The following is a 27,604-nucleotide window of genomic DNA, read 5'->3' on the forward strand; positions in this document are numbered from 1 at the left end:
ATTGAGGTATACATGTATTACATTACAATCATTTGGCGGACGCCTTTATCCAAAGCAATTTACATTACATTACCACCCTTCGCAGAGGGGGGAGCAATTGAGGGTTCAGTGCCTTGCTCAGGGGCACCTCGGCAGGGGCTCAAACCGGCAACCCCCCGGTTCCCAAGCGGAAGCACTACCCACTGAGCCACTGCCACTGCCTGTATGATGACACCTTTCAGTGCATTTGCAATTTTAAACCACAAGTTCATCATCAAGACAAATTACAGCATGAAGAGGAAGACATGATTATCTTAGTAACAGTTAGTAATGATGATGGAGTCCAGCTAACAAGAGGTATAGGGGAGCCAGATTATGGAGGGTTTTAAAAGTAAGCAGGTGGATTTTGTAGTCATGTTGTGCCTTTAATGGACGCCGACCTCTCTCCGGAGTCATCCAAGCTCTGCAGGCTGCAAAAACACATATTTAACAGTGTTAAACAGTGAAGTGTTGGTAATGTGAAATCATAATAGTAGAATATAGATATGAATTGTGTAAATATCATCAATTTGACTTACACTGGCAAGAAGTACTGCTTTAAGTATCTGTAAGCAAGCCAAATCATTGCAGCAATGACAATCACACCTGTAAGATTAGGAGATATGTCACACAGCTGTACAGATAGAAACCTAATGCACTGCATCATTAAGTTACAATCTCACTCTGCTGATTTGAGTTGGCATGGAATGTATGCCTTTTTATCTTTTGTAAACAAACTGTCTGGCTTCTGTCTTGATTTTATCCTGTCTGCTGTTGTTATTCAAGCCCATAGACTGTTTCATAGAGTAATGTTTGTTTACATTGACCCCAAGCTGTAAGACATATGTCCCATGTGGGACAACAACAACAAAGGAAAGCTCTCCCCAGCATCCATAGCTCTACTGCTGACAGCAACATGACAGGATGCATCACAGTTTGGTATTGACGCCAAAGACTATGCATGTGTGTGGACAGACAAAACATCAGATTGAAGGCCCTCACCAAGAACTCCAAGGCAAACTATGAGCCCAGTGCGTGTGCGGCCGTTATCCGGTGTTGATTTCGCTGCAGGTGAGAGAAAAAAACAAACTCAGATGTGTGTTTTCACAGGCATACAGGCATTTATTTTCATATAATTGAGGTTAGGCACCCCCTACTGGACGTGTTGTGGCTTATCTTTGTATAGTTACAGTCAAGAGTTGTTGTTTTGCTGCTAAATTCCAATGTTGTCCATAAAAAACACAACAAATTATGAAAAGCAAATGTTCACAACATCCATCTGTCAACAGGTACAATTAATCATTCTAAATTTTGGTAAAACGTGGAAACTGGATATATAAAACTTTGAATAAAACTCCCAAACTCTTTGTAATGCAGTATCTTTTATCATTTTGTGTATCTTCAATAATCTCCATACTGATTTCCAGGTTATGTAGCTAAATTGTGAGAAAATACAATGGACCCATGTGTGCTTGTTTTGTTGTTTATCACTAATGTTAAATGTTACAGGCTCATAAACAATGTGGGGATATCTGCTGGAAGACCCCTTACCTTTCAGCATAGCAGAAACAGCTCCAATGTCTGTTTAGGAGAACAAGTGATGTGAAAAGGTGTTATACAGGAGAGAAACTATGATGTGGTCATATCAACGTATGGATCATTTGAATTACAATCACATTTTATAATAGGGTGTTAAAACAGTAAAAGTAAATACCTGAAAGTGTCGTAGTGTTAATATGGGAATTTCCTTCAAATTCACAAATACAGTTTCTGTCCATGGAGAAATATGCCAGACCATCAGACTGGCAGGTGGTCTTTGGTGCTGGGACGTCCGTGCATTGAGGAATGTTGGAATGGTCAAACCCCATGTTTTCATTATCACAAAATATGTCTTTCACCTGAGCAGCACATCCTGGACTTACACACTTCACTACCATGGCCACAGAGCTGCTCCCCCCTGCAAAATCATACGAGACACCAATGAAATATCTCTAATACGACTGGAGTCAAACATTCTTAGTGACATCTGACTGACTTACTTTGACCTACTGGGGATGCAGAGGTCAGTGATGGTTTGATAACAAACAACAGGAGAAAGATGAGCCCTACCAAGAACAACACATAAATACAATTAGAGGCAGCCGATGGTTTACATCTGAGGCATTTGATAAACATTTGATTATGTACCTTTTACATCCTGGGTCTTCCATGAGGAGCATGTTGTGTTTGTCTCTGTCCTCTGCTGTACCTTGACAGGACTGTGGTTCCCGGGGACACAAAGACACAACTTTTCATTAAAGTTCACTCAAACACACTTTTGCCAATACCGATCAGTTTATGTACTTTGGTGTAGGTGAGAGCAATGCGTCACAATTTATGCAGTGAATGCATCATCAATGTGCAATGTAATATTAGTTATCATGATAGTGATCATAATAAAACACAGGACATAGATTGTATTGGAATTTATTTTAACCCTTTATCGGGCAAGTGACTACTGTAATTGTAATTTATACACCTGCAACTTATTGTTTAACAAAAGAAATTAGGTGACAAATCACCTTTACAGTGGAATTATTAAAAGTCCAACTGTGTAATACTGTGTCACTTAATTTCAATATTCACTTACTATTACACTTTTTTATCAGCACATCTTTTCAGAGACTGTGTGGGTTGCTTTGTGCTGCAGATCTTTTCAAATCGGGGTTGCAGCTGTCAGCTGTAAATAACCCCCAAAAGGTTTATTGGTTATCTGTTGTATCTCTATTGTAATATTGCTGATGTAAGTATTTTGATATTTGCATAAATGTTTCTTATCAGTTCATAATAATTGATATAATAATTTATTTTGGTAAATGTCAAGCGCACTTAGTTTATGTTCGGGTAACTACATGTGTCATTGAATTGCTAAATCTCACTTGAGGCAATTTTCATGACCTCAAGTGTTTTTTTGTTGTTTCGTTTTCAGCTTCAAAATACAGCCACAGGGCGTTCCTCTTCCTCTCTGCATTCGTCTGTAGTATTTTGTGCGTGTGCTGAGGCTCTGAGCCGGCAACTTAATTGTTTGCTTAGCACAGGGGTCCCCAAACTTTTTCCTGTGAGGGCCACATAACTTTTCCCTTCTCTGATGGGGGCCGGGGTCAGTTTGTAACAGGAAAAGTGTGACAATCGCAGGGGTGCCTAAGTCAAATTCTTTCGTCTTCTGCTGCAGCTGGGCATATACATTACCCCCGATTTCTTCAATGTGTCTGGTGATTGTACTCGCCGACAGACTCACAGCATTAAAGACATCTTTCTTCTCGGGACACACCTCCTCCGCGACAGCATTCAATTCTTGACAAACTCTCCATCAGTAAAAGGTTTACCGCTGCTTGCTATCAGTTGAGCAACCCGAAAGCTGGCCCAAACGGATGACTGGTTCAGCTGAGCTTGGCGTACAAATGTATTCTGCTGAGCTAACAGTCCACTTTTTAGCTTTGAGAGTTTGTCTGCTCGCATTTGGCCTTGCAAGCTATCATACTTGTCTTTGTGACGGGATTCATAGTGTCGGCGCGGATTGTATTCTTTGAATACCGCCACCGCCGACAGATGAGACGGTGGCCACCGCCGACAGATGAGACAAACAGCCTTTTCTTTGCATTGAACAAAAAAATAATCGTTTGACCACTGCAGGTTAAATACCCTTCATTCTGAAACCGCAGCGCAACTTAAAGTAAAGAATCGATTTCACCAGGCTAGTATCGATCCGATACCGACTTGGTATCGATACTATCGATATTTGGATCGATCCGCCCACCACTATTGACAACGCAGCAGGAGAATTAGCAGCGTTGTTAATATTAATAATTCGTCAAATCGCTCACGACTGGGCTTGTAACGTCAGACCAGCTGATCAGCGCAAACTGTAAAGCGGCGAACAGACCGAAAACTAGCAGAAAAAACTGACAGAAAAAGTATCGCCTCATTCATTTGCCCGAGGAATCGCCTGCTAATACACTTTCTTATGTTACCTTTAATGTTACTGTAACGACCGATATTATTTGTATCTTCGAAGGTCTTCTTATTGCACTTCTACTCTAGCTCTAGTTATGCTCTTAGCTGTTGGTTTTGGAAGGAAATGCACTTACGAATTTCTTGTGACCTGCAGTTCTTTTATCTACCTATGTTGAACGCACTTATTGGAAGTCGCTTTGGATAAAAGCGTCTGCTAAATGCTCGTAATGTAATGTAATGGGTCACTGTCACGCAAGACCATTACCTCCCGTCTCACCCTCGCACCGCTTTCCTCTCTCGTCCTTGACCTAAATCACTCCCCCATCCTTAGCACTCTACAATTAACGTGTTTATGTATCCGTACAAATAGGATAACTGTCCTTTCCCTGAAAAACACAAATTGAGAATGGAAAATTGAAAAAAGTTTCATCATGAAGTCGTATTTATGAAAGAGGGTTACCTGAGAAGATTAAAGTCTCCATAAGAGATGTGTTCAGGCATGATACCCTCGAGCACCTTGCTGCGGCTGCGGCTGAAACTCCTTCAAGTCACTTTGTGTGTGGACTTGTCTGTCACATCATCATATCACTTCTCGCGATACTTCGTATTGCAGCAGTAAAGTACGGGTCCAGATTATGAACTCGCGACGTGCTTGAGACCTAGGCCATTACATTACAATCATTTGGCAGACGCTTTTATCCAAAGCGACTTACATTACATTACCACCCTTCGCAGAGGGGGGAGCAATTGAGGGTTCGGTGCCTTGCTCAGGGGCACCTCGGCAGGGACTCGAACCAGCGACCCTCTGGTTCCCAAGCGGAAGCTCTACCCACTGAGCTACTGCCTTCCCTAGACGTCCAGTCGGCCAGACGTCCGGCTTTTGGCCGGACAGTCCGGCTTTTCAATGCCCTGTCCGGCGTCCGGCAAGCCGGACGCGTATTTTCCCTTCTTTTTTATGCACCACCCACACAGCAAAAAGACTCCACGGATTCGCCGCGGAGGTATCGCGGTTTCCGAAGCGGACCCGCGAAACGGACCCGTATCGGCGTCCACTTGCCCGCAATGTCGTATCCGCTGATTGGCTAAGAGCGGTGTCAGATAAATATCCGCTATATCATTGGTTAAAAACGTAAACAAGGCTCCGCAAGTGTGTGTCAATTTCACTTATTACTGCACAGAGGTGTACAAGAAGTTCATTGGAAACAAAAAAAAACTCTTGGATGCAGCCAGGAAAGAACAGAAGTATTGCAGATAGACAATCAACTATTTTGGTGACTACACTAGTCTTATGATTTCACTGAGGGGTTACATGAAATATTCATATTTTTTGGGTTGAAAACAATACAGATTTTTGAAGGTTGATAACAGTAGTCTTGCTATGTTGTTATTTGTACCAGTCCCTGCAGGATGTAAACCGAGGGGCAGTGGGGGCTTGGAAGCCATGATGACAGAGGTGCTGTTGTCTCCTGAGCTGCTACATGTGAAGAGACCCAAATACTGACACACACACACACACACACACACACACACACACACACACACACACACACACACACACACACAGATGAAGACACTGAAGACAAGTCCCCAAATGACTGAAGCACTTTAGAAATGCTATACTTTTTGAGCAGTTGAATGTAAATGTTGTTTTCTTTACACTCTCCTTTGTTGTTAACATAAAAGGTTATTTATGCTTTTCAAAAAAGCTTTTTTTTATTATTATATATGTTACCCTTTATTTGTTTTTTACATTTGAGTCCACACATGTTATGCTTTGTGGCACAAAAGATTCATCTCAGTGGTCAGTTTTTGAACACCACAATGTATTGAATAAATTCAAAAACTGTGAACAAACACTTTTTGACTTTTCATTAATATTTTTTCCTATTCAGCTACACAAACATCTTCAAACCACACAAAATTGTATTGTAAATGAGTAGTATACCAGAGTCCTATGTACACCATGGTAATTTATTGATATGCCGCATAATGTCCTCCTTTTTGGTGTTATGGAAATGGTCACCCTATTGAGACCCCCGGTCTAGAAGGTTCTCAGTTTTATTTTTCTCCGGTACCTGTAGGTTTCCTCCATGCCTTTCAGCGCTGAACAGGTTCTAGATTAGGTTCTCAAATTTGTTTTTCAGACACAGCAAGAACACTCCGATTCTGAAGTTTAAGAGGAGAATTTGCACCACCAGAAGAAGAAGATCATTCATAATCTTCACCCTACAAATGAAGTGAAAACCTTGCCAGACACGATGTAGACACCTGGGTGGGTTATATCCGCCAGATACACACAAACACACACACATCACCCTACACCACAACCCACACTCACATACATCAAGGTTATGCTTAAAGAATACAAGCAAACACAAAATCACAAATGCTTTGATAGAAATGTAAATCTGAACTAACAAAGTCAAATTAATTCTGGCTACTTAAATTCCTTTTTTCGTAAATTAGATTTTTTAAATTGTGTTTTTGAGTAGATTAGATTAGATTATTAGATTACATTTGGATTTTCAATACACAGCACAGATGAGACTTTCCATTAAATGGCAGCGTTTCATTTATAAGGATACATCACATTCATATCTAGATGCCCTAAAGTCTGAATTTCTGCTAGATTAAAATAACAATACAATATTTTTGTATCCGTGTATAATGTGCTTTTTTACGTAAATGGTGAGCTCTAAGATAAATATTTAATCTCATCAACATTCATAATAGTTTCTGAATGCAATACCTTCACTATTTCATTCCCACATCTACTCCAATACCTCTCTAACAGTTATTCTCCCCTGTTCTCTCACCTATAAACTAACAATCTTCTTATTCTCTCACAGGCTGACCATGTAGAGCAGCTTCAAGCACTGTATTAGTTCAGAAAAGTTATATATTGCATGCTGTTTGTTCTGCTAACGTATTCTTCAATAAACAAAGCTTGCCTGTGTTAGCTGAGATGTGCCTCAAACTTATTCTATGTTATAGCCCTCTGGTAGTGAACAATTTATGAGAGCACTCAGAAAACACTTTTTTTATTTTAATCAAAATGTATAATTTGGCTTCCCAAGCACACCAATACCAAAGGGATCAGGTAAAACAACATGTAAATTTAAATTCTCCAAACACTAATACACAGAATCAGTCCAGCTCAATCGGAAATTATATTTAGTGTTTCTTTTCAAGGAAGGAGGACATGGTCGTGGTACTTGATCAAAACATGTCTGTATACAATAAGTTACTCAGATTTTGAGATGATGACTTTTATACGTTTGGATCATGTTTTTTCGCGATACAAAATACTTGCAAATAGTCAGTTGCGGTTGTTTGTATAAGCTTGTTGCCTGGGCTTTAAGAAGGGCTGCTGAAAGGTTTGATGAGGCCCAGCTCCATCGCCTTGACCAGGCATGTGCGTGCCACATCGATGACCTCCTGCCTCTTAGGATTGTCCTCTGCCTTGCCAATCACTGTGAGGATTTCCAGCAGCTCACATTCGATCAGCTTCTTAGCCAATTCACTGTCGTCTGAGTTGAGCATGTTATTGACAATCACAAGGCCACGGTGCTGGATCATGGGGTGGCTGCTGAGACATAACCGCTGCAGGATCTCTAGCCACTGAGTAGTCTGTTGGCAGAGACCAATCATGAAGTCAAGCACAGCCATAGCGTTGTCAAAAGTATTGCTGATGAAATTTGTACTGTATTTGCACTTTGTATTTGTGCTGTAGTACGTACCACAAGGGTCAATTTGTTGCAGAGTTTCTTCTGAGCAGCAGTGAGCATGGCTAAAGCTCCAGCTGCAGCAATCTGAAGAGTGTCGTCATCTTCACCACAGAGCAGAACTAGCAGCTTCAGCTTGTCATTGCCGTCTTCCATGTATCGTTCTTGGACCTGGAATACACAAACACACAAATTGATTTATTCCACAGTATATTAAACGCACACGTTCTTACACATATCTGTCTGCCTGTCATCTTTTCACCTCTTTACAGCTCACAAGGTTGCACATGCATTCAGTGGCAGCCTGTCTGATTTGGTCGTGGTCTTCAAACATATAGTTCTCAATTTCTGGCAGAGCCTTCTCCTTCACAATCTTCACCCTACAAAAGAAGTGATAGGTGAAGTGAAAACCTCGGTGATGCAAGGTCGAGTGTAGATCCATGTGTGTGAATTCAGCTGTCAATCATTGTAGAGTAGCACAGATGTAATGCAGTTGTTAAAAAAATTTCACCTCAGCTTTTCACTGTATCCAGCCAGGTTGGTGAGGCCTCGCAGAGCTTCATAGTTTTGAAATCCATCTCTGTCTGTGTGTAGAAGATTGACTAAAGGCCGCACCACCTCATACACCTGAGAGAGAATATGTGAAAAGAAGATGACAATGGTATTTTATTACTGTTAAATTTGCTACATTGCCCGATTCCATTTGTAGCCCTATTGGCACACAGGTTTGTCTGTTTGTCGTTTTCTGTTTGAGGTTAAAATTCAGAACTGATGGATTTCTGAAATAAAAAGAAGGAGTGGTTCTTACCCTCTCACCGGGGAAGGCAAACTCTGGGTTTGAAATGGATGCGATCCTGGCAATGGCGTGGCAGGCTTTGATCTTCCCAGCTTCGGTCCCCTCAAGAGCCAACGGAATCAAAGCCTGGGGGCAGAATCACAATCGTGTTTTGTAGCCACTAACAACAGTTAACGTGTTGTGGCTGTGTGTCTTTGACTTGTGACTCACCTTTCCCCCACCTTGGGCTACAATAGTTCCACGATCTTTGGGATCCTCAGACAGTGCCAGGAACACCCTATGGGTAAAAAAGAGAAAACTGATGATGATGAAGATGATTTCTCCCATTTTGTTTGTTCCAATCATTCAACGACACAGGGAATGGATCTAGGCTTGCATTTTATGTAGTTAATCAGTAATTTTTCAGAAAAGACATCCCAACGCCCCCGACATGTTGCTTCACTAAATGCTGCCTTGCCAACCTTGCCAGCATCTCCTTGGTCTGGTCAGTCAGGACGGAGTTATCTGCCTTGACCATGACGGAAAGAGCCGATGTCACCCCAGCCTTCAGCAGCCTTTTCACTCTTCTCTCAATAAAGTCCTTCTTGTCCTGAGAAGAGAAAGTTTCCGAACTTAAAGGTGCACAAAGGCTCTGACAGAAATACAGCATTTCCTGCCTGCGTTTGTTAAAACTGTGGTCAAAATTAGGTTATTTTTTTAATTTTTTGTTTTTGTTTCTTTCTTTCTTCTCTCCTCTTACCTTGGGATGTTGCTCAGGCACATGCTGCTTTGAGAACTTGGCCAGCTGAACCATCTCAGGGAGGATCTCTTTCTTGTCATAGCAGTTGGTGCAGTTAATCAGAATGCAAGCTACTGCATACAAGATGGTCTTATCCTTAGACTAGAAACACAGAGTGGGGTTTTATAACACAGCTCTGAACATAAATAAAACCAAAATACTCTTTATAGATGACAGCAGCCTCTGTCTGTTAAATTAATACCTTTGCCAGGTCAAACATGGCTTTCATGGAAAACTCATCCTCAACAAAGTCATCTTTTACATCAGCGTCGTTCGTTAGATAAGCAAGACCCTCAATAGCCCACTTCCTAGTTTTGGTATCAATCTGGGGATTACAAAGCCACCTGAAATGTAGAAAAAGAAATGTTGAATGCTGAAATTGCAGAAACAGCTAATAGCAGTTTGTGTGAACTCACTTCCGGCACTGCTTGGCCAACTTCTCTGTGGAGCCTTCAGCAAATTGTCTCATACTGTAATCATCACCGCCAGCTGAACCAAGTTTGCAGAGACCCTAGGGAATTGAGACATACACACACACACACATACACACACACACACACACACACACACACACACACACACACACACAGCATTAGGGGGAATATAGAAAGTGTACTAATAGACTGGATTCAATTAAATATTATCCTGTACTGTCTTCTTCATTGTTGTTTTTTGTTGTTCTTGGTTACAGCCAAAAATGGAGCTTGGGGTGGGAGGATGAAGTTCTATTCTATTCTATTCTCCACTCACCACCAGTGCGCGTATTTTAATCTTCTCATTCTTGGTCTTCTTATAGATGTCCTTGAGCAGTGATACGCCATTGGTGATGATGAAGCTGGCTCTGCTCATCTTGGACGAGGAATGGATCAGCGCCTCCACGGCAACCATCTGGTCCACCTCGCGCTCAGAACCACACAGGGCCACCATCATCTCCATGACTCCTTGCCGTCCGACCAAAGCGTTTCCGACGTCGAAGGGACCCTGCAGGAGCCCTGAGATGGTGTTGATAGCGTGAATGGTCCTGTCCATGTCATTGGGATCAATCTTGGACCTGCGGAAAAGGACACAATGAAAGAGTTGCCCAGTTTGTCAGTCTTGCGCAATCAGCAGACACATGAATTCCTCTGGAAATTGTTATCTAGAATCCGCTCAAAAGACAAGAATCATCTTACTTCCAAACTATTACAGCCCTTACACTCTTCCTGTCAGGCTCAGTATTTATCAGCCAACCTTGACTGTCTGTCTTGGCTACAACACCATAAAAGGGAGAGCGCAATTAAAGAACATACTTAACGTATTCAGCACAGATGTCCCTAAAGTTGTCTCTCTCCGGGTCACATTTGAGGTCATCATAGAGCCTGTTGAGGAGCACGCTGGCTATCAGCTGTGTGTTGTCTGTCAGTGACAGCTGGTCTGGCAGTTCAGGAACCTGACCACACACTTTCAGGATTTTCTTTAGACCTGGAAAACAAACACACACATGTGAAATTGGAAAGCACTCCTCCAGGAGTCTGAGATAGGATAGGATAGGATAGGACTTTGATTGATCTCACGAATGAGAAATTTAGAATTTCAGATGCAGTGTTGCACTCAAACTTTCAACTAAAGCAGCTGTCTTGCTCACCGTGGTCAATTGTGAAGAGGGCCCTCGTGTGGTCTTGTTCTTTCTTGTGTTTGCGAGGGACATTCTTGCTCAGGAGGTTCAGTGCCTGGTCTCTGCCGTGGCCAGATATCTTCTTACTCCCAACCATCTCCAGCAGAGAGAGCAGAATGGACTTCAGATCTTTAGCTGCATCTGCAGAGGGATATAAAACACATGGTTGTATTTCTGAATGAACATTGAATTGTGCCTATCATAAAATCTGCTTTTCTATGTTTCAGATACGGATGATGATTTTGTCTCACCCAAAACTAAGGCTTCTTCTTTCCCATATTCCCTTTTGTCTCCACCTGTGAGCGAGTCATTGATGCACTGGAAGAGGTTGCCTACTGCCAGGACAATTTCCTCATTGTCAACAGCCATGATGCTGCACATCTTATCAATACCCACCATGTGAATGATTGCCATTGCCTGTAGAGAAAAATATACAACACGAACATACAGTTGTTGTCATTCTTACCACCATCACATCACTACTTCAAGTTATGTTGTATTCGGTTATACTATTCTCATTTTGTGTTTCTGTGTTTGCTACAGTCATACTCACTCGAGCTTTGTGTCCTGTGCACATTCCTGATAAGGTACGAATAGCAGACAAGATCATCTGCGGTTTGCCCGTCTCGATCATATTGACCAGCAGAGGAACACCGTTGTTCTGGAAGATCCTCTCAGCTCCGGCGTCTTCTCTTGACAGGACAATCAGGTTGTTTGCAGCCTAGACATTACAAATAAAAGTTAATCCTCAACTCTCCATCCACACATGGCCAAAGAATAGTAATAAAGACCTTAAATAAAATATTGTGCTCCAAAATGAGAGAAGACACCAACTTTTTCCCTCTTATCGGTCTCCATTTCTTCATCGAGAAGCATATCAAACATGTTCTGGACCCTTGAATCTGTGGAGAATGTTGTTTTCAGCTGTGGAGAAGCAAAATGTGTTTTTGTTCAAACCCTGTTACAGTGTAAAACAGATACTGTGGTTCAACATGTAAGATTCATTACAATACATTACTATAAACTGACATTACGCCTGGCTATAGGTCATGTATACCTTAGCCTGGATCTCTGCCCCCAGCTTCCGAAGAGTCTCAAGGAAGGTTTTGTTCTTTGGTTCAATGGTGGCGCATCTCTGCACATCCTTGAATGCCATATCCAGCTTGCCCAGCTTCTCCAGGGCTTGGCAGCGTCGGTACAAAGCTTTAACATCTGATGCATCAACATCAATAGCTAAAAAAAGAGGAAAAGTCATAATGAGTGAGAATGAATGTGTTGTGTTGTGTTGTGTTGTGTTGTGTTATGTTGTGTTGTTTGCTTTACGTTTATGATATCTTACCTTTGGTTGCATCAGAGGCTGCATTGGCAAAGTTTCCCTACAAGAAAATAAGGATTAGATTGCTGTATGGAAAATGTTCTTCGACTCATTTAGGTACTAACTTACTGAGACTTGTTTACCTTTTTCAGGTAGCACGCTGACCTGTTCCTGTAAATGACAGCCAGCACTTTCTTGTCCTTGCATGTTTTGATAGCTTCAGTGTAGCTCTCAATGGCCTCATCGATATTTCCAGCCTGGAAGTGCTTATTTCCATCTTCTTTTAACTGGATTGGGTCTCCCATCTATAGTGTAAAAAAAACAGTGACTCCTCAAAAATGTAAAATTTCATGAAAAATCAATAGTTTTGTCAACACCGATGTCCCATCACTTTGCATTCTCTGTCAGTATAAACCCCAATATCTCAATGTAGATCATTTAACCAGTTTTCAGGCCATGTTAAAGGATTAATTTTACATTGGTAAGCTGTGATAACACAAAACTCAAAGACATTTCTGAATCTAAATAATTCTTCTTAACATCTATTTTGAACAGACTGGATGAACATATTTTCAAAGACACAATTATAACCACATAATTCCCAACATTACCAAAACGTAGCTGGACAATAATCTCTCAGCATGATGAAATTGTTTAACATTACTGTAAGGTTATAAATGCATTTCCTCACCATTGCCATTCAGTGTGTTGCTGTGCTGGGTCTCCTGTAGCAAATGTCCATGCACATGTTATCTCTAACTTTACATGGCTTCCCTCAAGCCTTATTTGGACATGGTGTCGTACTCCAGCCGGAGCCTTGTGACAAATGCCACTTACCTAATGGACAGACACCATCTCCCCCAGCTCCACTGATAGGCAATCACTTCAGTTTATCCACCAATGTTTCCCCCAACACTTCATTCTCACCACATACCCAAATTTCATTCATAGCCGGAATTGTTTTGTGGAAGCTGCACGTTACCTTTATAATATTGTGCGTTTGTGTCGATCCTCTCCTGCGTTCTCCTCTTTCTGTTCTTCCCCCTACTTGGATAATCTGTACTTTTTTGGAATCCCTGGTTCTCTTTTCAGACTTTTTCTATTTATGTAACCTTTGTCCACCAACACCTCAATTTATATTCATATGCAGGACCTCACTAAGGTGGGCCAGAACCAAGAAGGGCCATCCTTGCAGGGCAGGGGTCCGCTCTCAGGGTATTAAAACCAATGTGAAGACTTTTGTACCAAAGGACATGATAGTCTATGATTTACTGGGTTGCAACAATCTACTTTCTCTGTGTCAATATGAAACACATTAAGCTTAAAACAACACATTTGGTTATAGTCCCCCCTTAGAAGTTGGTCTGCTCCTGATAATGTCTATTTAGGGCATCACCATGATGACAGCTGAGAACTTACCAGCAAATGGCTGGTGTGTGTGTGTGTGTGTGTGTGTGTGTGTGGACAGCTGCAGGACCACAGTTGAACCCAGAAACTTCTAGAAAGAGAAGGATCTCGAGCCTGTGTGTGTGTGTGTGTGTGTGTGTGTGTGTGTGTGTGTGTGTGTGTCTTTGTGTCTGTGTGTATGTGTGTATGTGTACGCGGGGGTATTTAATATTCCCATATTGTAACCTTTAACTAACAATATAAATACAATACATTATAACACAGTAATGTGCTAGCGCAGCCATTCCCAAGCTTAAGAATGCTTATGCCCAATTTGAAATAGGAAAATCTTCTGCAGCCCACCCACAACTTTAATCAAAACTGATGAGGTATTCCATAAATTACCATTACCCGCCAATGAAAAGATATAAGATACTTCCGGATCAATTAAATTAAATTACATAACATGTAGTTTAAATGCCTTTGCTTTGTTTTAAATGTGAATATTTAATAATAAATACTGTATTTCCCATAGCTGTACGCTCATTGTCATGTCAAATGCTTTCTTCAATAAAAATATATTAGAAATAAACGCATGAATAAATACTCTATGGGAATTTCAAATTTATTACAAAGTTGTTTATTTATTGTGAATGACTTCTCGCGGCCCATTTGCACTATCTTCATTGCCCAGGGGCCGCGGCCCAGACACTGTGCATAAGTATCCAATATTTTGTGTTTATGCCGCTTTCATAGTGTGGTATCTTGGGCTATCTGCGTCATGTCTGCGTCAGGTGTGCGTCATGGGGCTCATGTGAATTTTACCAGCAGCGAAACTTCCTGTGTGGTTAGACAGTGCAGCATGCAAGGCGACATTGGCTTCCTCTGAACCGGCGATGAATACAAGAGAAACTGAAGAGTCTGTGAGAGAAGGAACTTGTAATAAATTATGACGTGTCAATGACACGTGATCACCAACAGTTTCTGTCTTACAATATAGCAGCATTATTCGTTTGGTTCGGCAGTCATGCGCAGTTCCGCTTTCGTCCGGTCCCTTGTTTCCCTCCCTGCAGGGAAAATCTGTCAAGGGCAAAAATAAGACCTAAGGATTGTTTCCGGAATGCATACATTGTAAAAGCCCATAAACTATCTATCTATCTATCTATCTATCTATCTATCTATCTATCTATCTATCTATCTATCTATCTATCTATCTATCTATCTATCTATCTATCTATCTATCTATCTATCTATCTGTCTGTCTGTCTGTCTGTCTGTCTATCTGTCTATCTACCCACCAACCTGTGACTGCATCATTAGAGGAGCATACATTTTGAACTTGCTGCCATATCCTATCTATGACAGTAGGAGAGTGAGCCTTCTGCAGGTAAACAAGTTATTCAAGTTCTCTAGCAAAAAAGTCAAGATATTCAAACATATAGGCCTGATTAAATGGAAGTTGGAAAATGTAAACAACATATGTCGGCATTACATATTACCATAATTCCCTAAATACCAGAATAACCATATTGCACAGCTGTCAGGTATAGTATTATCTGCACGTGAAAGTGTCTACATATACTTTTTAGAATGAGTAAAAGTATATGTAAAACCTCTGGTATTGAATCAAATAACTACTAGTTGGAACGCAGTACAGTAGGCACTAACAAATATGAGATGACATTAGCACAGTCTGGATGCAATACTACATCCAAACGCCATTGTTAGACATATAATTATAAAACCAATGACACCAATATGGATGTTTTGTTACAGAGATGTATTACCGAACCCTGTCAATATTGTGAATTTAAAGTTTTCAAACCAAATTTAACTTTTTATTCTGAAAACCCTAAACCGGAACACGCTGTCGTATTGACGTTATCCCCCTGAGCTCATTCTGCTCCCCGCATCTTCCTCCCGACCAAAGACCGCAAACACAGCTATCTTCACAAGTAATAAGTCGGTAGTCGTATTTTATTAACTATTTAAGTAATGTAGGATGGCGTCGGTTTTTGGGAAGATCGTTGTTGGTACTTATGTGGAGATTAAGCGCAGCGATGGTGAGTTTTGGCCTGTCTGCTGTCTGTGTAAGTTGTTTGTGGATCTTTGTTGCTGTGGAGCTTGTTGGACACAGCGGCTCCTTGTTCCCGGAGCTTTAGCTGCACTGTAACATTCATATCAGCGGACAGGGCGGAGTGCCTCACCGCGGCTAGAGCCTTTCAATGAGCCCGTAGCTTTTGTTAGCTCACGGGTGCTATGTTGTGCCGCCTATGGCACGATAAAGCTGAATAATGAAATGACGAATGTTAGCTCCGCGGTGGTTATCTGTCTTATCGTTCCGCTAACGTCAAGCTAACGTTAGCGCGATGTGTGACTGTATTAACACGAGATTAGCTCGGTTAGCGGCCAATGCTAATGTTGCCGGCTTTCCCAGCAGTACTCATTCAAATCTACACCTCGTCCTTCTAACGTTAGCCAAGAAGCCACGTCTCTGCACCGTTATTAATAAACGTTTACTCAACCATTTTAACTAATGTTGACATCAAAATTTGTTCCCGGTGAACTAAATAACCGGCTTGAATCATTTGGTTGTTTAGTCGCCTTGCTGTCTAAATACTGAGACAGGAAATGTTGAAATGAGCGCCGTTCTAGTTCAACTAATGTGGGTATCTTATGTGTTGCTTATTTTTTATTATTTCATTTATGTATTTATCTATTTTTGTGTTGAATTCGGACAGTATCGCCTTACACACGGTTATAATCCCTAAGCTGTCTGCTAAATTGGGTTTTGAAGAAGTTACTGCATATCCGTCACACTGTCATCAGGAGGAAGCAGCATGACAATACAAAGTGTGTAAGGTGTGTGTGTGAGTGTGAGAGAGAGAGAGAGAGTGAGGGGGTTGAAGTAAGGAAGAGAAGGCTCCCTCCTCTCCGTGTGAACGTCACCTTCATCCGCCTGTTCCTTTCAGGCCGAGGCAGACAAAGTTGACACAAACAGTTTGGGTTTGTGTTTGTTCGTGTGTGTGTGTCCTACTGGTCCGTCCTGATTGAGGCTACACCCTGTGGTAATGTTTGGGAGTTAACTAGCGGCAGAAAAGAAACCGTGACGTGCTTCTTCTTCACCTTCACCTGCCTGGGGTTGACAGAAGCTGCCATGGAAGATAAAAAGGACTTTCTTGCTACCCAGAACAAGCAAAAACACTAATAGAAGTGTTGTTTGCTTTAGAAAATAAATGTTTTAGAGTAACCTTGAAACAACAAATAGACACTTGTCAGAACTGGTGACTTAAATACGGCGAGTTTTCCTCTATCATCATTGTCGGCCGGATCCGGTTCAAAGCCAGATTGGAGCCATCGCCCCATCTGTTGCCGCCTGGTCCCTCAATCATACTGGGGCTCCCTCTGCTGCCCCCCCTCCCCTGTCTCAGTCTGTCCTCATTTTAACACGCTGCATTTTGAGTGCAGGATCAAATAATTCTGCATTATTAAGGAGATGATGAGCTGTAAGCATCAGCCGGTTGATCGTCGTCTGTTTAGTGTATACGCCATGGATTACCCCGTTTGTTTGTGATGGAGATACAGTTTTAATGGTCCGACCGTCAGCTAAGCGATTATGGACTGCATTTTTCTCTGTTTTTGATGGCGCCCGGTGTATTACAGGACAGCTACTGTATCTGTTTGTAGGTTGACGTCATACTTGTCTGTAGGGAAGTTGCCTCTCTGTTTCCTGTTTAAGAGAAGGTTAAAGTGTAGAGGGAACAAGCGTGGATGTGTTGGGTATTCATCTTCATTGATAATTAAACTCTCAATGCTTGTATGTGTGTATCATATATGTTATGTAAGTTCATGTATGTAACTGCAGTGTTGTGGCCCGTATGTTTGCGTTGATCTGGTTTTGGTTTAGATGCCGCTGGAGTTCCCTGCTCATTATCTGGGTCATTACGTCACAGTGTTTAGTGTTTACACTGGAGATGAAGTGCTGTGTACATATAACATTGCACAAAGTCAGCAGACATGCACGGATACATTTCACTGTGTGTCATTTTTATTTGAGACACGCTGGCTTACCGTCCCGAGCACTTTGTGTTACATAACATTGTTCATTGCTCAAGTGAGACACACGCTCATGCAGGTCCACCTAAACTCTGGGTAAATACTGTGCAGGAGGACGTTGACAGGTGCGACGTGGAGGTCCTCCTCTAACCGTCCGTTGTCCATGTGTCCCCCCCCTGTGTAATCCTCCCTGAGTGCTGCATCCCCTTTCCCTTGTTGCCGCCGGCTGCGCTCGCCACACTCAGCAAGCAGAGATGTGACGTCCGGCTCAGTGCAGCGGTTCCTCTCGTTGCAGCTGCCTTCTCTGTTGCCAAGCTTTCTCGATTTTGGTCACAGTCCCCCTCTGGATTATTTACGCTCTCCTGGTTGTCTTTCCACAGGGCAGACCTCGGAGGTGCTGCTTGTCCACAGGCAGGTTAGCACAACCTGTGAAAGAAGTCATTGCATTAGAACAAGATAAAGGACTCAAGGGTACACGGTTGCCTTGGCGTTTTTAGTGAGGAAAGAAGAATGTAGCTGTTTGGTTCCTCACAAGGCTCAGCGTCCCCTCACTTTACACTTGAGCTTGGTTAGTCTTTTTCAACTGTCGTCCCCGTTACTTGGAGCGTTGGTCTGTCGGTGGTTTAAATTGCTGGTGAAATAAATGTTACACTGACCCGCATACGGATGTTAGTCGATGGCGACAAATGCTTGTTCAAGTTAAGTTGTATTTGTTCACTGTATAAAAGGACGTTGACATAAAGCAAAGTAAGGCAATCATGGATCATTTTCTCTCCCCTGGCAGAAGCTGCTAATATAAAGGAATATACTGTATATATCACCGTGTGGTATTAATCAAGTACACTGTGTCCCCCTCCCCCCCACCCCACAGCTCTCCCTCTTATGGACACCATGTTTGCTTGTCCCGCTTCTCGCCAGGGTAAAACCATTGTAAGCCAGTTGACTGCAATGTTCTGCTGTGGAGAACACTAAAAGCACCTCAGCTCGCTGGCTCCCTGTGTGTTTGCTGAATAATGGATACAGGAACACGCCGTTTCCCCCGGACCGTGCCGGGAAGTCGCAGCTCGCAGTCAGGTGCACACAGGCAATAACGGGAGGAGCGAGCAGGCAGCTGGTGTCACGGTGCTGCAGACGGGGAGGCTGAGAAAAGCATCAGAGGCCGGTAACTGCAGCTGTGCATGTCTCCATTACCCGTGATTCTGTCTCTAACGGGTGATTATCAAACCTCACGCTCACAGCTAACAGCGCCAAGATCAACCGAAAGCTCTGTGCCCCAAATAAAGAGAGATAAATAAAGAGTTACATTTTGACAGGACGTTTCACATGATAACACACCGATTTTGTCAACGAGTCAAAATCTATGGGCAAAGATAGATGGTTACAGGGAGTTGAACGCTGTGTGGCCACCCAGCCGTCGGGCTCCAATAGAACACTCTAAGATCAGCTGCTTACTGGCACGAGGAAAGTGTTTTCAACAGGGTCTAAAAGGGGAAAATGGTGGACCAAGTGTTTCCTGTGCCTGGTGTAAAGTACAGAAGAACTGTTATGTCTTCTCCTCTTTCATAGCTTTCACAAGTTTTCACCATTTGACAAAATCTCTTTGCCAGCCTCGCCACTTCTCCCAAAACGTACTGGGATCCTAAACGCTTCCCTGGCAAGTGTTTGTGCGTCTGTCTAATATCTGTGCGTCCGTCCGTTCTCCTCCATGCTTTCGCAGGACGTATACACCAGGCCATGGTGACCTCGCTGAACGAGGACAACGAGAGCGTCACCGTGGAGTGGATTGAAAACGGCGACACAAAAGGGAAAGAGGTAAGCCATCACTTCTTTCTTGTCAGAGCAGCAGCAGCAGCAGCAGCAGCAGCAGCAGCAGCAGCAGCAGCAGCAGCAGCAGCATGTGCTTTGCTCTTCTCCACTCATGAATATTGAATCTGAAGACACTGAAGAGCCGTGTGATCGCACAGAGCAGCCTGCATGTGCCACAGACATCAACCCTCTGTGTCCATTACCTGATGTCATTCCTCCCCACATATACTGTACAGTTATATGCCACTACTCTGGAAAGTACTTCTGGTATTAACACGGGCAGCGCATTTAATGTATTAGTCTACCCTTCCTAAAGATGGAAACCAGTCTGTGGAATCATAGTTTTTTTTTTATTTCAAATGTTCCACCCCCAGTCTCATTTTAACCCGCGTGTTGCTTTTCCACACCAGACGTTGATTAACCGTCCCGCCCTGTTTGTGGACAGATTGACTTGGAGAGTATATTTGCACTAAACCCAGACGTGGCTCCGGATGAGGAGATCGTCCCCAGCCCAGAGACCCCGCCCCCGCCCCCCACGCCCACCTCTGTCAAAGTCAGCAAAATTGCAAAGGTGAGTGCAACGCTCAAAATGTGCCGGATCTACTTCTTACTCTGTGGTTCTGAACACTTCCTTTGTGTTGTTAAATATGCTTTAAAGATGCGTGTATTAGTCCGTATTGAGACCCACGGTGCAAACAAGCTAGGCTCCAGTAAGAAACACTAATCTGATTGTCAGGCTTTTGTCTATTTGTGTATGTGCGCGTGCAGAGCTGCTGATGGGTGTGGAGGGAGGTGGGGAGACAGAGTTGCATGTTTTCTCTCTCTCTGGTCACGAGCGGCCATTAAACTATGCAAACTAACTCGCCCTAAGTGCCCGCTCAATTTTCTTCTTGCAGAACCGTCGGACCATTGCCCCTCCTAAGAATGACACTCCATCCAGAGACAACAGAGGTGTGTGTGTTACGCTTCATGGCATGAAATGGAACTCAACCAAGCGAATTAAAGAGAGCAACTGGTTCATAATTTCTTAGTTGATTGAGATATTAAAAAGTATTTGAATGACATAAGGTTTGTTTGTGTTTCCAGCCATTCCAACCCGGGCCAGACCCGCTCAGCCACAGCTGAGCGAGCCGGCACCCCCGCCTCCGTCCCAGCAGCCGGCTCAGCCCACTCAGGCTCAGACGCAGCAGCAGCTCCAGAACGGTAACGTTTGTTGTGTTTGACCCCCAAGCCGCATAGATGTTTCTCCTTTCAACATGAGCCTCATGTGTTTTGTCCCCAGTAAGGAGTGTTCGGTTTTTCGAGGCAGTTGAGGATGAGTGTGTTAAAGTCAAAACACGAAGGCAAATGGAATCGTACCAAAGCGGAGCGCTGAATTCAACCAATGGTCTCTCCCAGCTGATTCAGCACATCTGCAGGGCATTTTTAATATCTTGTGTTTTTTGTCGACACACCACAGAATCCTCCCATCAGCTGCTGTCCAGAAAGGAGTTGAGTCAGCTTTGTATGTATCATCTACACGCTAATACCCCCCCGAGCCTTGATTGCTTCATGGTGATTACAGTAGACAGCAGAAACAGAATCTGAGGGTCCTTAACAATCACGATGGTGATCCCACCCAAAATTAATGATCATGGTGCAGTTTGATTGATTTTACTCTTCAATTTCTCGGTGCGATGACAACGAGCGAAGCGGAGGAGGAGGGAAACGTCTTCCTCCGCCAGCAGAATAAGCCTCCCCCCGTGTCAAACCTCCCAACCCTTCCCCTCCTCCCAGATTAGAGCGTATTATTAATCCGGTGTGACGCGGCCGTGTGGAGCCACCAGGCCGCGCGGCTTCATCACGCAGCTTCATCACGCAACTTCATCACGCAGCTTCATCACGCAGCTTCAGCCAGGCTCAGCTGCGGGGAAGCTAATCAGGAGTAATAACACTGAGCAGCTCACCCATTTCCTATCCTGTGATCTTCTTCATTACAATGACTAATGTCTTGGGATTGATTGTATCAGATGGGAGCAACACTAACCCGTGGGTCTGCCGTGTTGGGGAACTTTGGTTTGACTATCGCACAACTCTCGCACAACTATGAATCTGTGACCACTCCTAATGTTTGTTTGCATTGCAGCTTGCTAGATGATGGATAGATACATAATCAAGGTTACTATGGTTTGATAAGCTCCAGTGTGGTGGCGGTTTAGGATGTAAGTGAAGGTATACATGAAGGGAAGCAGGTTTAGCGGCTTGTAAAGGCCTTTTGTTGGTGATGGGGAGAGAGAGGAGGCGGTGTTCTACTGGAGGCACTGTGTACCAGCTCTTACCCTCTAACTCTCCCTGTAAACACTACCACTGTTCTGCCCTGTCAGATGTAGGCCAAGGCAAAAGAGAGAGAGAAAGGCCCTTTCCCCAAAACAACAGCAACAGACTGAAGGAGTTAAAGAAACGGATTGAAAAAGAGGGAGGGAGGGAGGGATTTCCTGACAGAGGAGGCCTCTTCACGTATCATGTGTTAGGCAGCAAAGTTATTGGCTCTCTTGTCTTTCATGGCAGCGAGGAGGAAGTCAAATTGTGTGAAGGAGGTGGAGAAGCTGCAGGAGAAGCGAGATCGACGGCGGCTGCAGCAGCAGGAGCTCAGGGAGAAGAGAGCTCAGGTACATCCATCTTGATTTGCCATCTTTCTGTGTGCGACTCGCAGATCAACCTGTCGCCTCTTGATCTGAGCATTTCATTGAGATGTCTTTGCTTCTTCCACCGCCTGCAGGAGGTCGACACCACCATCCCCAACTTCGAGATCATGTACATGATCCGAGATTTCCGAGCCAGTCTAGACTACCGGCCCCTGACCACTGCAGATGTGGTGAGTACAGACCCTCCTCGTCCCTCTTTTCACTTTGTTTGTGTCCATCCTCAGCCGCTGTGAAGTCTTTGTGTTTCTTTCTGTCCTGATCAGATCGAAGAGCACAGAATATGTGTTTGTGTGAGGAAACGTCCACTAAACAAGAAAGGTAACGCCGTCCCATCAGTACATGGAATGAGCTTTGTGTCAAACCGTGCTGAGGTTTTTCTACAGAATTAGCCTTTCCCACCTGAATGTTGACGTCTCGCTGCCTGTGCTGTGCAGAGTTGACCATGAAGGACCTGGACGTCATCACCATCCCTAGTAAGGACGTGGTGATGGTGCATGAACCCAAACAAAAAGTGGACCTGACCCGCTTCCTGGAGAACCAGACCTTCCGCTTCGACTACGCGTTTGATGACAGCACCACCAATGAGATGGTGTACAGGTCTGACACGCCAGTACTCTGCGTAACATTCAATCGCAGTACTTGAAACATCCGTGCCTGCGTTCTGCCACGTGTTCAGCACGTGTTCCGTCTCGTCCTGCAGGTTCACCGCCCGGCCGCTGGTGGAGACCATCTTTGAGAGAGGCATGGCCACGTGCTTCGCCTACGGTCAGACTGGCAGCGGGAAAACCCACGTGAGCCACACACAGTAACTCTTTCAGCACATCAGTTGGTCTCCGTGAACACTTTGCCGTGTAAATCATCCGTCTTTGTTCCCTGTCGGACCATTTCTGAAGAAACTGTCTTGTGTTTTTACATCTTAGACGATGGGGGGAGATTTCTCCGGCAAGAACCAAGACTGTTCAAAAGGAATTTATGCATTAGCTGGTGAGTGATGAACCTGAACCATCCGCACCGTCCTGCTGTGTTCTACTTAACAACATGTCCTCGTCTCTTTTCCGCGTAGCTCGGGATGTATTTCTCATGTTGAAGAAACCCAACTACAAGAAGTTAGAGCTACAAGTGTACGCCACCTTCTTTGAAATCTACAGTGGAAAGGTGAATTGCGGCCCCTGGGATAGTTTTGAGTTTGTTCCTTCCTAAAGGATGAATCGAGCCGAGGCTGACCGGGATGTGTTGTTTAGGTGTTTGACCTGCTGAATCGTAAAACCAAGCTGAGGGTGCTGGAGGACGGGAAGCAGCAAGTGCAGGTGGTTGGTCTTCAGGAGAAAGAGGTGAAGTGCACAGAGGACGTCCTGAAACTCATCGAAGTGGGCAACAGCTGCAGGTATGAGAACAAGCAAGAGAACAATCACCCAGGTTACGTGTTCCTAATGCAACACGGAGGCAATACCTCTCTCTCTCTTTTCATGTCTTTGCATCTTTTTTCCCCCCCTTCCCTCTCTCCCAGAACTTCGGGCCAGACGTCGGCCAACGCCCACTCGTCTCGCAGCCACGCCGTGTTCCAAATCATCCTCCGGAGGAAAGGGAAGATGCACGGCAAGTTCTCCCTCATCGACCTCGCCGGGAACGAGAGGGGGGCCGACACGTCCAGCGCCGACCGCCAGACCCGTCTGGAGGGAGCCGAGATCAACAAAAGCCTGCTGGCACTAAAGGTCCGGAGAGGAAGAGGGGGGGTTGAAAGCGGGAGTGACGGAAGAAGCTCAGAAGCTTGGTGGAAAATAACCACGGTGCTGTTTCCTTTTCCCCTCTCCCCCTGCTGCAGGAGTGTATCAGAGCTCTGGGCCGTAACAAACCCCACACTCCGTTCAGAGCCAGCAAGCTCACCCAGGTCCTGCGAGACTCCTTCATCGGGGAGAATTCCCGCACGTGCATGGTGCGTCCGTTACCTCGGAAACAACTGCTCGGCATTTCACACATCCGGCACCGATGCTGTCGCGGTCTCTTATTCTGAACGGTGTGTGTGTGTGTGTGTTTGTCTGCAGATTGCGACCATCTCTCCTGGTATGACGTCGTGCGAGAACACCCTCAACACACTACGCTACGCCAACAGGTGGGACTACATCATCGTATATCTGGAGAGAGAGTGTGGTTGCTGTGTGTGACGTGTCTTTGAAACGCAGATGTTGTGACTGCTGCCACCGATATTAGAAGTGTGAAGAGAATCTTGTGTAATTTCTGCTCTCACTAGCTGTCTGACTCTCTTGTATTCCCATTTGTCTTTCTCCTGCTTCTTCCTGCTCCTCTGCGCCGCCGCCGTGTAGAGTGAAGGAGTTTGGGATAAGTCCGTCGGACATCCCCTTCTCCCAGGGCGTTCAGGGGAGTCGCCCTGAGCACTCGCCCACCAATACCTATGATTTTGATGACTTTGCTGCTACCTCTCCTAGCAGGTCAAGCACACTCCCCCCCCCCTTCCCAGCTCAGCACGCACACACACACACACACAGATACATACACACACATACATATGAATGCTCTGCAGGTATTTATTCCATTGTTCATAACCTTCATTCACACATCCAGTGCGACCACGTAATCAGCTCCATGCTTCACCTGCATGATGTGACGCCTCATCATCCTCGCCTGCTTTGACTCATGCTTCCTTGTTTATCTTTTGCTTAGCTTTTGATTAAACCCAGGATCATTGTTCTAGTTTTCTTTACTCTTGACTCTTCACCATCGACCTTTGGATCAAGCTGAGACGACGCAACAACTACAGTGCAATTCTGTCAATCACTTTGTTAGTGTGAGTCATAATCAGAGGTCAAGCCGTGGTGGCTCTGAGTCTCAAGTCTGCTAAAACACGAGAAGACACGCCTCTGGTATGAATAGAAAGGATGATAGCATCACACACTTCCAGAGCTAACAGCTAACAGTCATCCTGTCCCTTGCATGGTGTCACTGCTGTCATGGCGCTCCATCTCCTGTGACCCCACAGTCACCCCCACCCCTCCCACTCCCACTCCCCGACCCTCCCCAGCTAACAGCAGAACCGTTCATTCGCGAGTCATAACCCCAACCCCGTCCCTCCTGTGTGCAGGGTGAAGGAGCTGATGGTGGACCCCAACCAAGTGATGGAGGGGGGGCGACCCAACATCAATGCTGTCAACCAGCTGGAGCTTCTGGATGAGGAGTGGCTCAGCAGCTCCCCCCAGAGAGACGACCTCAAACTGCTGTGCGAGCAGAACGTAAGTACACAACATGGATTTGGCATGAAAGGAGATCAATTTGATCCAGTTGGATAATTGATTTATGAAAAAGGAGCGCTCTTTCTAATTCCCCTTTAAGTGTGGAGGTGTCAAACTACTGCACAGCCTTCTTGTTGCACTCAGAACAAATGTCAATATTTTTATTTAAAGCTAAATCCATATTATTATTAAATCAAATGATATCCTTAAATTTGACTCGTACAGTCCAGGATCAAAGGTATAGATAAAGCCTCCTCACCCCAACAGTGTGACAAGAGCAGCAGCTGTTTGGTTGGACACTTTTGAATTTGAGTTGCCCTTAAATAGTTTGTGGTACACGACATCACCACGTAACTTAACTTGTAGCTTAGTTTGAACTTTTCATCAAACTTTGAACAAATGTATATGTTTGTGTTCCAGGAGGAGGAAGTGTCTCCGCAGCTCTTCACCTTCCACGAGGCCGTGTCTCAGCTGGTGGAGATGGAGGAGCAGGTGCTGGAGGACCACCGGGCGGTTTTCCAGGTCGGAATATTGAACACACACACACACACACACACACACCCACACACACACACACACACACACACACACACACACACACACACACACACACACACACACACACACACACACACACACACACACACACACACACACACAAAATTGCATGTTGGTAGCTAAAATGTAACTCCGTGGTCTCGTGGCAGGAGTCCATGCGGTGGCTGGAGGATGACAAGGTGCTGCTGGAGATGGCGGAGGTGGTGGATTACGACTCGGAGCTGTACGCCACCCAGCTGGAGCAAGTCTTAGACCAGAAGATAGAAATCCTCACGGAACTCCGAGGTATGTGGGGAGCACTACATGGTCAGAGTGAGGCTTCTTTCAGCCGCTCAAACCAGCCCAAATCCACCGTTTCATCAATGTTATCAATTTCATTTGAAAGTGGAGACCCTTAATCTGTGCTTCCTCTGTCCACAGATAAAGTGAAGTCATTCCGCTGTGCGCTGCAGGAGGAGGAGCAGGCCAGTAAGCAGATCAGTCCCAAGCGGCCTCGCGCTTTCTAAAGCCCCGAAGCCCCCCGAGACGCGGGAGGGCCAGGCACAGCCACTTAACCACTAGCGAGCTGTTTGCACGAGTCGGGCCGTCACGAGCAGCTGCGAACACACACTAACACAAGGACCGCCTGACATTACAGACTGGTTGAAAGGAATTGCAGTCCGCCCCCTCCCCCAATCAAAAATGGCTGTTCACTCACTACGACCTTGATAGAAAGCTTAAGCATTTTTTTTTTGGTTGATTTTAAAGCAGAATGTTGATTTCACCCTCCCTCCAAGCGGTTTTACTTTATTTATTTTCTTTTATACTTGTTTGTACTTTAAATGGAATATTTTGTTGACCTGGTTTCAGAAGAGATTCAAGAACGTTGAACAAGGTTTTGTTCTGCCCCAGTGTTTGAGTGCTGGTGGCTCCGGCTGACATGTCTGCATGTGCACTCTGCGATATCTTACGTACGCCGCCGCCGTCCTTCATCGTCTGTGTTACAGTTTCCGACTGTGTTTAGGAGGTTAAAAATGGAAAATGTGACATAAAGGTAGTCAGATAATTAACCGAGGATGTTCTCGGTAGTAAAAACAAAAGATTGAGGGTTTAGAGAAGACAGCCCACACAAAAGGAGGCAAAGGAACTCTTCTTCAGGTGCTGCATCCCTCCACCAATAACACGTCTCCTAACGCTCAGGCGGGCCGACAGACAGAGAGGAAAATGGGAGAAACCGAGGCCTTGTTCGCCCCCGCAGACCGCTACCGTTCAGGCTTTGGGATCCTGGTTGCTGGTTCCTGTACAGTAGAGTCGTATCGTTAGAACAGGTCTCTTCTTCTGTCTTCCATCTTCAGCTCGGAGCAGATTTGGAAGCAGCATTAATCCACTCTGTGCTTCTTCCTTTTGTGTTTGGTTTCTACTCTCGTGTCCCTCAGATGTTTTTACGTGTAGTTTGCTTCAGTTTGTGCCATTTGATTCTGTGGCAACCAACTTGAAACCTCTTAATGTAAAACATGTTTTCCACCCTGTTAACACTTTGTTACAGAAAAAAATCAAACTAGAAAAAAAATACGACTATGAATAAATGTATAGCGAGTCACGCTGACCTCC

At 44.4% G+C, this 27,604-nt stretch overlaps 3 protein-coding genes across 6 annotated transcripts; 1 reads left to right on the forward strand and 2 right to left on the reverse strand.

Annotated features, from left to right (window-relative positions):
• Positions 1-90: 90 nt before the first annotated feature.
• Positions 91-4,578, reverse strand: LOC143001458 (uncharacterized). Its single transcript, XM_076151086.1, has 8 exons — positions 4,472-4,578; positions 2,206-2,276; positions 2,058-2,123; positions 1,733-1,975; positions 1,570-1,599; positions 1,021-1,083; positions 558-624; positions 91-449 (listed from the first exon to the last, which is right to left on the reverse strand). The coding sequence occupies exons 1-8, from the start codon at positions 4,510-4,512 to the stop codon at positions 392-394; spliced, it is 639 nt and encodes a 212-aa protein (XP_076007201.1). The 5' UTR covers positions 4,513-4,578; the 3' UTR covers positions 91-391.
• A 2,534-nt stretch (positions 4,579-7,112) lies between these two features.
• Positions 7,113-13,341, reverse strand: unc45b (unc-45 myosin chaperone B). Its single transcript, XM_076150977.1, has 20 exons — positions 13,262-13,341; positions 12,423-12,584; positions 12,304-12,340; positions 12,022-12,197; positions 11,799-11,888; positions 11,518-11,685; positions 11,216-11,381; positions 10,935-11,105; positions 10,600-10,771; positions 10,061-10,361; positions 9,727-9,821; positions 9,513-9,654; positions 9,272-9,412; positions 8,994-9,121; positions 8,743-8,809; positions 8,545-8,658; positions 8,248-8,363; positions 7,999-8,116; positions 7,752-7,907; positions 7,113-7,641 (listed from the first exon to the last, which is right to left on the reverse strand). The coding sequence occupies exons 2-20, from the start codon at positions 12,582-12,584 to the stop codon at positions 7,369-7,371; spliced, it is 2,793 nt and encodes a 930-aa protein (XP_076007092.1). The 5' UTR covers positions 13,262-13,341; the 3' UTR covers positions 7,113-7,368.
• A 2,193-nt stretch (positions 13,342-15,534) lies between these two features.
• LOC143001262 (kinesin-like protein KIF2A) lies at positions 15,535-27,586 on the forward strand. Of its 4 annotated transcripts, XM_076150766.1 has the most exons (22): positions 15,535-15,728; positions 19,439-19,533; positions 19,973-20,098; positions 20,424-20,478; positions 20,614-20,730; positions 20,987-21,031; positions 22,075-22,175; positions 22,286-22,381; positions 22,475-22,529; positions 22,646-22,808; positions 22,912-23,002; positions 23,132-23,195; positions 23,275-23,366; positions 23,453-23,595; positions 23,719-23,923; positions 24,034-24,144; positions 24,254-24,321; positions 24,533-24,658; positions 25,309-25,456; positions 25,877-25,978; positions 26,164-26,299; positions 26,435-27,586. In XM_076150766.1, exons 1-22 carry the CDS (start codon positions 15,668-15,670, stop codon positions 26,518-26,520), a joined length of 2,286 nt encoding a protein of 761 aa, XP_076006881.1. In that variant the 5' UTR covers positions 15,535-15,667; the 3' UTR covers positions 26,521-27,586. The 4 variants fall into 4 exon arrangements, with proteins under 4 accessions (XP_076006881.1, XP_076006882.1, XP_076006879.1 ...); XM_076150767.1 differs by lacking the exon at positions 20,987-21,031 and having other exon boundaries at positions 15,536-15,728; positions 24,533-24,625; XM_076150764.1 differs by lacking the exon at positions 24,533-24,658 and having other exon boundaries at positions 15,537-15,728.
• Positions 27,587-27,604: the final 18 nt, after the last annotated feature.

The sequence above is a fragment of the Genypterus blacodes genome, unplaced genomic scaffold (assembly GCF_046128005.1).
Source record: "Genypterus blacodes isolate CSIRO-AG114 ecotype Tasmania unplaced genomic scaffold, CSIRO-AGI_Gbla_v1 ptg000053l_1, whole genome shotgun sequence".
NCBI lineage: Eukaryota > Metazoa > Chordata > Actinopteri > Ophidiiformes > Ophidiidae > Genypterus > Genypterus blacodes.

What these genes read in the sequence shown, in the direction of transcription:
- LOC143001458 (XM_076151086.1), bottom strand. Translation starts at nt 4,512, where the DNA reads ATGCCTGAACACATCTCTTATGGAGACTTTAATCTTCTCAG. An exon ending in TGCATCCCCAGTAGGTCAAA is followed by an intron (nt 1,976 to 2,057) that starts GTAAGTCAGTCA and finishes ATGATTTTGCAG; the next exon opens with GGGGGAGCAGCTCTGTGGCC. An exon ending in AGTTTGCCTTGGAGTTCTTG is followed by an intron (nt 625 to 1,020) that starts GTGAGGGCCTTC and finishes CTAATCTTACAG; the next exon opens with GTGTGATTGTCATTGCTGCA.
- LOC143001262 (XM_076150766.1), top strand. Translation starts at nt 15,668, where the DNA reads ATGGCGTCGGTTTTTGGGAAGATCGTTGTTGGTACTTATGTGGAGATT. An exon ending in GCGACACAAAAGGGAAAGAG is followed by an intron (nt 19,534 to 19,972) that starts GTAAGCCATCAC and finishes GTTTGTGGACAG; the next exon opens with ATTGACTTGGAGAGTATATT. An exon ending in GCTGCTACCTCTCCTAGCAG is followed by an intron (nt 24,659 to 25,308) that starts GTCAAGCACACT and finishes TCCTGTGTGCAG; the next exon opens with GGTGAAGGAGCTGATGGTGG.
- unc45b (XM_076150977.1), bottom strand. Translation starts at nt 12,584, where the DNA reads ATGGGAGACCCAATCCAGTTAAAAGAAGATGGAAATAAGCACTTCCAG. An exon ending in TTAAAATACGCGCACTGGTG is followed by an intron (nt 9,822 to 10,060) that starts GTGAGTGGAGAA and finishes TCAATTCCCTAG; the next exon opens with GGTCTCTGCAAACTTGGTTC. An exon ending in CCATGTTTGACCTGGCAAAG is followed by an intron (nt 9,413 to 9,512) that starts GTATTAATTTAA and finishes CTGTGTTTCTAG; the next exon opens with TCTAAGGATAAGACCATCTT.